Source organism: Astatotilapia calliptera, chromosome 5, assembly GCF_964374335.1.
Source record: "Astatotilapia calliptera chromosome 5, fAstCal68.1, whole genome shotgun sequence".
Taxonomy (NCBI): domain Eukaryota; kingdom Metazoa; phylum Chordata; class Actinopteri; order Cichliformes; family Cichlidae; genus Astatotilapia; species Astatotilapia calliptera.
In genome coordinates, this window is record NC_137426.1 from 3,864,655 (window position 1) to 3,877,879 (window position 13,225).

Consider the following 13,225-nt stretch of genomic DNA (forward strand, 5'->3'; position numbering starts at 1 on the left):
CCCTTTTTTCTATACAATTTAATACATTTTCCTAGACAATATGTCTTTTGTGGTAAACACACGTATCCTCAGACGTACAAGGATTCAGAGAAAATGCAGAAGGAAGTCCAACATTCGTTTTGTGACTAACTGTCATATAATGTTGTCTTTTCTTCTTGTTTTCCATCAGCCTCAATAACAGAGTTTAGATGTGCTTGACTGGTAAAAATCCTCCCAAAACACAGAAATGTGTGACATCTTTTGAATGTGTAGAAGGTTGTGTGTTGCCTCCGCAGAGATAATACTAAATGAGAAAGAAAAAAAGCAATATTTGTTCAACTGATGCGAGATTTTTGTCGTTTCTTTACTTAAAAAAATAAATAAATTTCTGCCATAAAGGGATTTGGTAAAGACGTAAATTTGACACCAAAATGAAGAAACTTAAATATCCAATGTTAAAAAATTCTTTAACACTAAAATTACTCATGAACTAAGAATATTTTCTTTCAGGGTTTCTGCCAGTTTCAGGTAAAATCACTCCCTGATTTCCTGATTTTGGAGAAGAATCAGATCTGTCAGATCACAAACGCCTCAATTAACAGGCTGCAGTTTGGTTTGGGGGCGCTGTTGCCTCATTAAATTAGGGAAAATGTCGTGAAGTGATGTAGGTCAAAAGGCGCAGAGTGGAGAGGTTCCTGTGACTCCACCACCACCAGCTCAGCTCAGCAGACACCAGCAGGGAAAGCCACGAGCTGGTTTTGCGCATGGTCAGTTTCACCTCAGTCATTTTTTCGCCTCTCTCTCTCCCTCTCTCGCTCTCCGTCCTCTTCACTCATCATCATCCAGCAGCATCCATCTCTCCGGATGTCCACAGCCGTCGGATTCCTGTCTGGTCGCGCCCTGGGCACCAGGTAAGACCCCGCTGTCATCCCCATCACTGCCCGCTCTCAGTGCTCCGGTCCTCTCATCGGTGCCCCTGCAAGTGATCGAGGCTTTTTTTCCTTTCTTTTTGTTTTTTTTTTCTCTCGGGTTTCTGGGATGCAGCGCGGGGTGGATGCTGCCTGCCTGGATACTGACTCGTTTCCCGGTGTTTCCCTCCAGAGAAATCCGCACTTGAGTCGCTGCCTGGTTGCATAATTTACCTCTGAATGCGATCATCGCAGACTCGGACTCTCCTTCCTCGTTTGGTCCGTGTTATCTGCCGTCTGCTCGGGGTAATGAAAAGCGTGTCAGTCAGTGTGGTGCTTATCTGCCCTGGTTCATCCTGATATCATCTCCACACACACACACACACACGCGCGCACACACAGGCGGAGTGCACTGGTTCAGGTTTTGGCAGCTTGGCGCATCGCAAGGTCACGGTGGTGCTGGAGCACAGCCACAGGGTGGAATGACGGGTTGCTCATGGGCACTCGGGCTCCCAGATGTGATCCATCGAGGCGGGCTCTGATGATAAACGAGAAGTGTGTCAGTGGGCTACTTTAGCCCGGAGCTCCCCGGAGATTACAGACGAGTGATGCGCTGTTTTGTGGAGCAGAAATCACAGCTTGGTGAAAAGGCTGTGCTGTGTTAGAGCAGCCCTGTCTAACATGTGGCCTGCTGTTGGGAAGTCATTCATAATGATGAATAATTGTTAATAAGTTGCTTTGCTGGTCTACAAAGAAGTAATATTTTGCTCATTCGGTTACAAAACACTCCGCGTGGAGATGTTTTCTGCCTTTAAAGAGCCGCTGTGAATATCCCTGCGCGTGTAAGAAGAACAACAGTCAGACTTCATGTTTACATTGCATTTATTTTCTTTAGAGCAGGGGCGTGCCCACAGCAGGACAATTATACTAGAAGGAAATGGATACAAGCTGTGGTGGATTGTAACTTAGTACATTTACTCAAGTACTTTAATAAAGAATCATTTTAATGGACGTTGCTCCTTTCTACTTTTACTCCACTGTATTTTGGATGTCAGTATTTTAGTGCTTTTTTACTTCATACCATTTATTGTAAAGCATTAATTACTTCATATATTACATATCTAAGAATATCAATATGAATGTGTTATCCTGTGTTAGGGACTGAGTGCTGTGTAGAGGAAATTACATTATTGTGTTTGGGATGTTGAAAATGATGCCGTTGCCCATCAGATGCCTTTGCATCAGTTTTGGCAAAACCACTGGTTTTTTGCTGAGCTGCCTGGAGACACAACACTGGTCCCATTTTATGCTTGAATGATTCATGGGTCAGTGTTAAGTGGCTGAGCAAAAAAAGTTTTTTAAAGCAGCCAAGGTCTAAAGAAAAACTTTGAAAGACTTTCAGAAATTCTGGATCCTTGGAAGCAAAATCTAAAGAAATAAGGGACTAATAAGGTTTAAGACTTGCACAGTATGATTGTAACAGCTGATTATAGCTTTTACTTAAGGAGAACTTCTTTCACCACTTTGAAAAACATTATTAAACATTGCTTAACATGAAACATTGTTTTCTATGCTTGTGGGGCCATTTTTTCTGTAATGTTTTTTACGCTACACTTTATTTTTAATCAAACGCTCTGATTTCCTGTAGGGTCCCTGCCTTGTTTTGTGCCATTCAATTTTAAAAATTCATTAAAACAAAGACTTTAATAGACTATTTAATAGCTTTTATTATCCAGTCATTTTAACTCTCCTGCCCACTTGAGATCAGTTTATCAAATTGGGTTGATTTTGACTATGAACCAAAAGTGTTTTTTATACTCCCACATTGGATCTTCAGACTTGAGCTATCGAGCCTCTTTAATGTTCACACCAGCTTGTGCTTGATAAGGATCACACCCGGGGCTCTGAGGTGTTAACCAGCACAGGCAGACAGTTTCTTCTCTGTGAAACAAAAATAAATAACTCAGTGCATTTTTAACCTCCTAAGACCCGAACTCTTTCACAGCATGCATTTCTAATTTCTCTTTGATATTTGGTCACATTGGGGCCCGATGAATGTAAAAACAGAGAATTACCAGATTTTTTTAACCTTATTTTTGTTTCTAAGAAAAATAAGAGCCACATATGAGGATATTCGTTTAAAGTTTTGATAGAACAGTAGCAGTATAACGTCCTCGTAAGTGGATATCAGGCGCATGTAGAGCAAAATTGAGTATTTTAGTCTAAATAACCAAAAATGTGATGTCCACATATGTGGACGGCAGGTCCTAGGAGGTAAAAGCAATTGTCTCACTTTGTTTAAATTGCTCCCTGCTGTTAACGCATCTCTGTGCACATATATCAGTTTTCACCTTGACCTGGTTTAAAGAGCTTACAATGAATTGAAATCAGCTGCAAACATCTCTCTCTCTTCCTTTACTTTAGGATTTAGCTGGTTTTAACTCTCCATCACCGGGAGAAGTGTCAGCGCGACAGTGATGACAGGGAGAAGAAATGGGAATGAATAACCATGAAGGTGAGACGTGTGTGATTAAATGTGTGATGGATTCCTGTCTGCAGGTGGTGTGGAGACAGCAGGCCTGCAGGATGAATCCCCTCTCAGGTGTGACAAATAGTGCACGATTCTTCTGGTTTCACTGAGGCGGAAGAAGAAGCGAGACGTTTATTTCACTTGAGCAAATGTGAAAACAGTCGAGTAAAAATTTGCATTTGAAAGTAAAAATGTTATTTTAATGCATTTGTGAGACAGACCCATTAAAAGTAATCAAATTATCATAAATCGCTGGAATTAGTTTTGATTAATATATATATGAGTACACAGACGTGTAGTTTTCATTTTGAGCTGATTTGTACTTGTTCTCAGTCACTTCTTGTTATAAATGTCCTAAAAATATGCAAACTCATTGCCTCAGAATAAAATGAAATAATGTCAGGGATGAGTTTTAACTAACGTGTTTATTTTGAGTCTGCAGCACAGAGCTCAGTAACACAAACTGCCTGGTCAAAAACAATGTCAGCAGTTATTATCCAGTGTTTAATTACTGCAGTTATTAATATGTTTCAGCTGCCAGCAGGTTATGCAATCCTAACTGCTTCTCATTTCTTAAACAACCACGTAGGAAGACACAGCCCATAGTGGAAAACATGTTACTCTGTTTCATGAGGATCAAATTATTGACCTGCATCAAGCAAAGAAAACAACCAAACAGAAACACTGAAGCAACTACAGCTGGTTAAGAACTGTTCAATGTGTTATTAAAACCTGGAAAGATAGAGTTAAACCATCATCTCTGAAGACAGAAGAAATTCAGTTGAATAAAAAGCATTTCTACATGTGCAATCTGAAAAGAGCTCAACCTTAAGAAAACTACCGATCGCTGAGGTGAACCAAGAAAAAGGAGCATAAACACTGAGCGAAGGCTGAGCCATGTAGTCTGCCTTTACAAACATTTATGAAAGAATGGGTCGTTCTGAAGGGTGCACTCAATTCAAGTGTGGCACTCTAACAGGATACCACTGTTGCAGAAAGTCAGTTCATGAAATTTCTTCCTTCATAGAGTTTCCATAATCAGCTGTAAGTGGTATTATTGCAAAGTGGATGCATTCAGGAACCACAGCAGGGATTGGCCAGTACGTACTGACCAAACTTCCTCTGAGATCATCATCAGCACAAAATCTGCACTGCTGGGTTTCCACAACACAGCAGCTCCTGTAGGTGTGAGGTGTTGGAGGCCCAGTGCGTTTGTAGAACAAAGTAGAGGACGTGTGCTTAATATTAGGGTAAACAGGAAGTCAGATTCTTCTTTGAACGTTAAAAGTTTAACCAGTTCATCGATGAATTCATGTGTACGTTTATGGAAATTTTACAAAGATTCCTAAAAAATGGGATGGATCTGAAGTAACCCTTTGACAACTTGAGAACCACTTCTGACCATGACTGATAAATAAAGTATAAGGCTACATGTTATTAATGTGAGCCTACGATCAATCCAGTCTTAACCAGAGACACAGAAAATGATTTTTTTTGTAGGCCAAGTCGGGCTCCGTTGGATTATATAACTCCTTTCATATGTGTCATGAATCATATAATATTTAATCTATTTATTCAGTGAGGATAAAGCCGAGTGGAGGTCCAATGAAGACATGAGCACATATCGATGGAGTCCTCTTTCAACACCGTAGAGCTCCGGGAGCTGCGAGGGAGTGGAGCCCGGCGAGGCCCGTCTCCGACACCGACTTCAGCACCCTGGACAGCAGCAACGCTGGGCTGCTCCGCCCGGGGCTTTGAGAACGCCTCCTACGAGCAGGATGAGGAGCAGGACCTCCGTCAGCAGGAGCAACAGCCGACGAGTTATCCGCCTTCCACATCAGGAAACAGTAAGGTGAGCGCGGTGGGGTTTGGTGGTTGTGGCAGACATTTGTTTTGGATGTTTTTAAAGCAGTCGCTTAAAACAGTCCTTATGTGACCTCGGCAGATTCGGGTTACAGAGCGAACCCCGTAGCCAAAAGTGATGTAACCTTCCAAATCTAACCTGAGCCAGAAATCCAGCTTCACAGGCATCTCTTTGGAAGATGAACCCTGTGAGAAGAGACAAACACACGCTGGCGTACAGCTGCGGGCCTGGAAAAAGAACTTGTCCAGGGTTTTCTGGCATGTTTGTCTTCAGGAAACAAACAGATTTAAGCTTCCTTCTTAATTGGAAAATGGCTTTGTACTGATTGCTGTTTAGATGCCTTTGGGGTGACATCACTCTCCCGCCCGGGCTTTTATTTTGTTTGTGCTGTTTGTTAGACTGTCACGACTCCACGGAGCTCATCTGTATCTGTACAGCTTTTACTGACACACGTCGGCGACATTCATCAGTAACAGGTCGTCGCGCCGACGCATTTTCTCCTCTTTGGATGTGATCTCACTGCTTTCTGTGAACGCTGACCTCAGCGCTGTGCTCTGGCTTGTTTATCTCATCCTTCTTTCTTTCTTTCCTTGTGTTTTCTTCTTCTAATTCTTTCCTCCCTCTCCACTTCATTCCTTGCTTCTTTTCTTTCTTTCTCAAATTCTCTTTCTTGTGTCACATCTTTACTTTCTTTTATCTTCATATTCCTTCTTTTCTTTACTCTTTCCATTGTTTCCTCCTTTCCCTACTTCCTTTTTTATTTGACCCTTTTTTCTTTCATTTTTCTTTTTGTCTTCACCTGTCTGTTGTTCCTACCTTCCTTTTTTCCCTTCCTTCTTTCCTCCCTCTCCCTATCTCCCTTTATTCCTTCCTTCTTTCGGTTCCTGCTCCCTTTCCCTTTCCCTCTGTTTCTTCACTTCATTCGCTCCTTCTTTCCTTGTGCTTTTATTTATGATTTTATCTGTTCTGTCTTTTCCTTAACCCCTTCATTCCCCCCTTTTTCTGTTCTTATTTCTATATTTTTCTTTCCTCTATTCTCTTCTTTCCTTGTTTCCTTCCTCCCTTTCTCACTAGCATCATCGTCAGGAGATCTCACCACAGTCGTATGATGAGGAGGAAGGCGGGGGTGGAGCAGGTGGAGGTCAGGAGGACGGTCAGGACTTCACTGAATTTCGCCCCGTTGATGACCACTCGGCAGACTATGGCTTCATCTTGGCGCTGGTGTTCCTCGTGAGTGGGATCGTCCTTGTGGTAATCGCCTACACCATCCCACGGGAGCCCAAAGTCGACCCTGACTCAGTTTCGGCTCGACAGATGGAGAAGCTGGAGATGTACTACGCCCAGCTTGGCTCCCACCTGGATAAGTGCATCATCGCGGGCCTGGGCCTGCTGACCCTGGGAGGGATGTTCCTGTCCGTGCTGCTCATGGTGTCCATCTGCCGGGGCGAGATGTACCGACGCAGGGCGGCATTCGTTCGACCCAAGAGGACTTACGGCTCCATCAACCTGAGGATGAAGCAGCTGGCGACTGGAGAGGCAAGGTTAGGTGAGGGCGGGGATGGAGGCGAGGAGGTTTTGGTGGAATGCGCAGAGACGCGGAATAACGTACAGCCAGAGCCGAGCCGGGACTCTAAATCAGTACCGGGACCAAGCAAAAACCCTGCTCCTTCTCTTCCTGCTGCTTCTTCTTCTGCTGCTGCTGCACGTGGAGTCAACTAGCTCCACCCTCTGCCTTCCTCTGCGCGATCCCCCAGGTGCATTATGGGGATGCAGGTCGCCCGTTTGTGCCGAGGGGAGAACCCCATCTTAAGCAAGAGACTTCCTGCCGGAGCTGTTACCCGGCATGTAGGGATGAACTGAGCTTAAGGGATATTTATTCTGACCAATCACAAGGGATGTATGACTTTACAACAGAGGGCTCAACTGGGTGGAAGACGAGAGGTAAGCCTGTGGCAATGTGGATAAGAGCACATGTGGACATGAACGGATGCATATCAAAGATTAAAATGAAGATTTTGAATCCTAGTATGTTAATCAGATTCATACAATATAAAGCACATTATGATATAAAGCACCGCAGAAAGTAAGATTAACATTTTATTGTGAAAATTCTTTACTGATGCTGAAAGGAAGTTCGGTAATTAAATCTAGCCATATTTTAAGCCCTAACCAGCAGGTTCACCTTAACACACTCACACTAAATACTCGGCTTGCAACGCTGCTGTGAATAGCACTATAACAGACTTCACAGTAAATTACTGTAAAAGAAAGAGCAACTCGCAGTCATACAAAAAACAGAGGCAACAGTTTTGAAAGCTTGGCGACGTTCACCTCCAGCCATTAATGCAGAAGGTTAACTGCAGAAAACCCTAAAAAAAAGCTTAAAATGTTCAGTTTAAACCTGCATTAAGCAAAATAAGTGACTGATTAAAAAGATGGAACAGAGCTCGCTTGGCTCCTTTTAGCTGCTTGTTTTGTTTTTCTGGCCGCACAGACAGATGTGGTTTAATGTTGGGAGGTGGATTCAAGCTGGAAAAGGTCTCAATTCGTTCCATCTGATATTTCTGTGACTTTTTTGTAGTAAAACTGTCTTTGCTTACTTGTAATATAAATTTATTATCATATAATTGCTGATTTTTGTGCCCACATGATTAATGGGACCTTGTTGGAGTTTGTTTTTGATCTTTTTTAGTTGCTAAAAGCTCCACTGTGTTCCCACTTCATCCCATTTGATGTTTGCCTTTTTTTCTCTATAATGCCAGCCTGCTGGGGCTGATCAGAGTTGTAGAGTAGCATTATGATTCATTTCTGCTTGTGTTTGTGATTATTTTTTCCTCCATTATTCCCTCTCTTTATCTTAGTACCTTGTTCTTTTGCTGCTCGTCACTGCCCTGTGGTCGCCAGCTCACCTCTGGCTTTGTCTATCAGGGTTTTGACAAACACCTAAACAAGAAGAAATCTTTTACAAAGCTCAGAAAATCTAAGAGGAGCTGCAGATTTAGCTAATAATGGATCTGACGCTGCAAGCTTTCTTAAATTTTCAGTTAATTTGTTGTAAAGGTGTCGGGTGAAATGCTCATGTTCAGATGATAAAAAGAAAGTTTTTCTTAAAATCACAGATTCCTCACAGCTGTTTGTGTCTTTGTTGATATTCTGCCAGCAGATTTTTAGCAGAGGCAGGAAAAAACCTCCACGGGGAACTTTTAAGCCATCAAATATTGATTCTCTTATTGGCCTCAAACGTCCAGAATCCATCTGTCTATAACCACACAGCACATGCTGCTGCTGCTTTCTCTCACTGTAAGTACAGAAAATGGCAGCCCAGTGAGAAATACTCTGTGCATGGTCTGTCTTTAACTCACCAGCTTAAAAGCTGATTATGCCCCCTTGTGGTCAGAAATTGCTTAATGCAGCTTTAACGTTTGGCTGGCTGCAGCGAGAGCTAAGAGGTAACGATGAGAGGTGTTAGCCTGGCAGGTGCAGAAGTGATACACGTTACCCAGAAAGCATTGCTCCAGGCGTCAAAGAGCATAGTTGTCTGTAATGATTTCTTTTATTTTCTTATTTTTCTCTTTGACAAACAGTTTCTGAGCAGATCTTGGTTGGAAATCACGGCTGTTTTATCACAGCAGACACTAGATGAAGAACACAGTTTGTTTGTTGTTGTTTTGTTTTTGTTTGTTTTGTTTTATCACAGAAGCATTTCAAAATCAAAATTTTAAGCCACAACAATGAGTAATTTAACAGGGGTCACATTCATTTTTGCAAGCGACAGAACCAAAAAAGAAAGTGTGTAAAAATCGACTTCTCCAACAAGCCTGTTTTACATAAAAAGTGTCAGTGAATGCAGCATCAACAATAAGTATTGTGTCACATATCTGGTGTCTCGTGCTGCATCATCCAAAACTGTTGCCTCATGGTTACTGATCAGCATTTTCTGTGAGCATCAGCTTCCACAGCAGAGACTCCATCAGAGAGGGAAACTTCATCTATAAGCAGCAGCTGCTTCTCCAGAACTTGAAGTCATATTTATATAAAACTACCCTGTGCTACACGCTAGACTTACATAGACTTTATGGTTTGTATCATTTGAAAGTGCGCATGAACTTTTTTCGACTGAGCAGTTTTTATGATCAGTGGTGGACAAACACTTCAGATCTTTACTTAAGAAAAAGTACTAAACACAAGAAAGAAGTCCTGCGTTAACTCGAAGGGGACCTGTTGTAAATCCTTATTTTCTGTCATATATCCTGTTACAGTGATGGAAAGTCACAATACTCAGCTTTGGTTTGTATGAAGTCACAAAGAAAGGAAATCCTTCATATGGTCTTTTCATTCAGAGAGCACAGAAGCCCCGCCCACCTGCCTTTAAATATATTCTATTTTCAAGGCAACATCCAGTTTAAAATAAGTAAGGATTATTTTGAACTTTAAATCATGCAAAGCTATTTTGGCAGAGAACAAAAATATGAAGCAGGATGTGAGCAGAATTGGCTCCCTTGATAGTAATTGTGCACATTTTGCAAACTTCACGCTGATTACAAAGCACAGATCCATTGTTTCATTTGGACATTTAGACAACCGAGAGTAATGTTGGTGTTAAAGAGAGTGAGTGTTTATTTTATCGAGTAAAAAACTGTAGGAGAAAACATGCTAATAAAACAATTTAAAGAACATGGGGCAAAAATAATTAACTTCTATAACTTAATGTTTGAGCTCTACTTGTGTTTAATTTATAATGATCCCTATAAACAGATTCTGTATGAGTATGAAGACATTTTTGGGACAGGAAGCCTTTTGGTTTCTGTTTGTACTCCAGGCTTTGGATAGATGCGGGTAAACAGTTCATGTAGAGAGGAAATGCAGGATTACATTTGTCAAAGTATATTAGATAACCATTGTGTAGTATCTTATGACAGTTTTTTATTAATTATAAAAAAATTACAAATGGAAATCGTGGCCTGGCTGGTACCACAAAATTAGCCATTATACCCAGTGGCTAAGTTATCAGACATCCCAGTGGGTTCCCAGAATTAATTACTTGTGCCTACACAACTTCCATCCATCCCCTTATCCAATTCAGGGGCACAGGGAAGCCGGAGCCTATGTATTTAGTTACACTCCACCACTGATTATAATCCGAACGTCTATGAAAGAGTCAAAAGCCTAAAATGGGTAAAAAGCTGATTTCATCTTAAAGAAGAAACATTAAAGTGACTTGTGGATGTTTTTGAGTGGATTGAACCTTTAATGACATCACTTATTTGTATAATATGTACACTGATGTTATTTATGTCATGTAAGGATACGATATGCCTTAACAAGTAAACACCGGCACTGTACATTGTGTATACACTGATATTATTATGCTAACGTATTACGGTCTGTATAGTGAGCCAGTTAGCCAAGGGTAATGTAGCCACACACACACACACACACACACACACACACATGCACACATTATTGAGTCCAGCTTGCAGTGGCGCACACACTGATACTAATCTCAGCTGTTTTTTGACGTTTTACAGTTTTCTTTCACAAATACTGTAAATATAACCTGCAGACATGCAGGATGTGGAGGACCTTCAGAAACTTCTGCTCCAGAAACACGACGCAGGTATGCAAAAGTATTAAAAAAAAAACAACGAGTCACAGCGAACCAAGTTCTTTCTTTCATAAACATCACACAAACTGCTGAGTAACCCTGCGAGGCCTAAACCATCACAGGATCAGAGGTTTGGTCGAATCTTAACAGAAAAAATGACTTTTGGGTCCTCTGTTATTGTTAGGTCTCATAACATAAAGCGCCTTGAGGCAATTATTGTTGTGATTGGTCGCGATAAAAATAAAATTGAAATGGAAATGTGACTAGTTCGCAAAGTGTGTTAGCAGAATTATTAAACTTTTCATTCGACTGTGAAGATATCAGAGAACGATTTTAAAGTGAAAGTCCCATTGTTGATGGCACAGACTTAGGGGTAATTATTAGTGATGATGGCTTTAACGTCACAGACAAACGGTCTTACGGCCGATCAGCTGGTGTGAAGGTCGTTTGAGCCTTAAAATGTCAGAAAAAACTAAAATTGATTTTTTTTTCTCCCACTGACAATAAAAAAATGTTCTAGACATATATTTATCACTTTTAAATATCCCTACTATGATCACACTTTGGAAACAAAGAATTTGAGGACATCAACAATGACCATAACTTTATTGTTATTTAACTAACGATAAAATATTTCTGCTTTCAATGAGTCTTCTGATTATTTTAGTAATAAAACATTTAACATAAGAAAAAAAAGGCCAATAAATATACAAAAGCATGAGCTTCAAATATATTGAATCTATCAACACTAATGTAATTATAAACATTGATAGTGTAAGCAATGATTAAAAAGTAAAACAAAGACATAAAGAAATATTTTAACTTTACATGAATTATTATATTTATTAATTACAAACAGCAAATGTTTGATGACACAAATATTCAAACCTGTTAAAGGTTTTTATTTATTTATAGTGTTATTGTTATTTTACCAGGAGCTGCATCCAGGTAGAGACCAGGCTAACGGTGTGCAGCGTGTAACCTCATTCGCTGCAGGTTAACATTTATAAACAGAGGGTCACAGATTTGGTCCTTGCCACCCCCCCCCCCCCCCCCACCCCCCCGCTGAAGTGTCCTTGAGTAAAACAAAACCTGAGATCTTTGCCGCCTTCATGTGAGGGGGGTTCATGGCTAACATCGGGACACACGTGAGGGAACGATTCCCATGTTTTCAGCAGCTGTCGTCCTTCGCTGCTGCTGAAAGCTGCCCTGCTTCCTTCTCACCTCCGCAGTCAGTGTGTGATCACACCAAGCTCACTGTGACAGAGGAGGAGAACTGGAGGTTCACTCAAACTTTACAGGCACGCTTTTAGCCAAACGTGTCTCTGCTGGATTAGTCACGCTGGCTGTGATGGAGGTTCAGAACAAATCTGAGTCATGATGCACTGATCCGACCGACACAGCTGATGCTGTCTGGTGTTGAGAGCAGTAGTCCATTAAAAAGCTTCTCCTTCAACAGTAATTTTCTCACTTTCCCAAGCTGCAAACATGTTGGCTGCGAGCACAACCAAAGACACACAAAAGGCTGACATAGCGCTGAAAAATATGTTCCAGTAACTGTAAAAGTCAGAAACACCTTTCTCGGGCACATTTTCAGCATCTGCTACTTTTACATCACACTCCAGAAGTCCTGAACTTTTCCCTCAGCCAAAAGCAGGTTTTGGAATATTGGAGACGCTCTGTGGGATATATAAGTTCATGATAGTTTGATCACTTACTTACTGCAATAAAATAAAACATGAAAATGAAATGACAAATCAAACTTCTTCTCAAGTTCTTCTGCAATCATCCACGGAGCGCTGCAGCATCCCCAGCACTCCTTTCCACAGGTTCTGAATCCTGTTTAGCCTCATCGACATTAACAAGAGACATGAATTTAAAATAAAACCTTAAAAAAAGACAGAAGAAGCAGAAGTGCAAAAATGTCAAAGTCGTTCCAGGTTTTCAGACTCTTTCCTGTTGCACTGGATTCAGAAACAGTAGAAACGCCAACATGGAGATAAAGTTTCAGGCTGAGATGCTTTAGCGTCATGCTAGTAGAAGTGAGGATTGCAAAGGTCAAAGTGTCACTTCATTGTCATCGTGTTGCTTTGGAAACAGGCTGAAGCTTTCCTATTCATTTGTGGATGAAGTAGAGAGGAGTGAAGGAGGGGAGGAGATGTGGGCGAGGCGGTGGGATGCAGCCGAGTCGCCGGGTGACGTGAGGTGATTCTTGAAGAGGCGGATTTTCAGCTTAGCGGGGAAGACGAGGAGTGACTCTGCATGAATACTTTGAATGACACTGTCGAGGAGGGAAATTATTTTACTGCTATTGGTAAATAATTGTCATTGCATTAATA

The 13,225-nt window shown here is 41.3% G+C and overlaps 1 protein-coding gene across 2 annotated transcripts in view; it reads left to right on the top strand.

Moving 5' to 3' along the window:
- Window positions 1-265: 265 nt before the first annotated feature.
- Window positions 266-13,225, top strand: part of tmem74b (transmembrane protein 74B) — a 35,075-nt gene continuing 22,115 nt past the window's right edge. Inside the window, exons 1-5 of one of the 2 annotated variants that reach the window (XM_080301562.1) lie at window positions 266-890; window positions 3,312-3,402; window positions 4,997-5,269; window positions 6,356-7,222; window positions 10,810-10,898. In XM_080301562.1, the coding sequence (XP_080157688.1) occupies window positions 5,045-5,269; window positions 6,356-7,000 (870 nt within the window). In that variant the 5' untranslated portion in view covers window positions 266-890; window positions 3,312-3,402; window positions 4,997-5,044 and the 3' untranslated portion in view covers window positions 7,001-7,222; window positions 10,810-10,898. The remainder of the gene's footprint in view (window positions 891-3,311; window positions 3,403-4,996; window positions 5,270-6,355; window positions 7,223-10,809; window positions 10,899-13,225) is intronic. The other variant, XM_080301563.1, reaches the window with a different exon arrangement.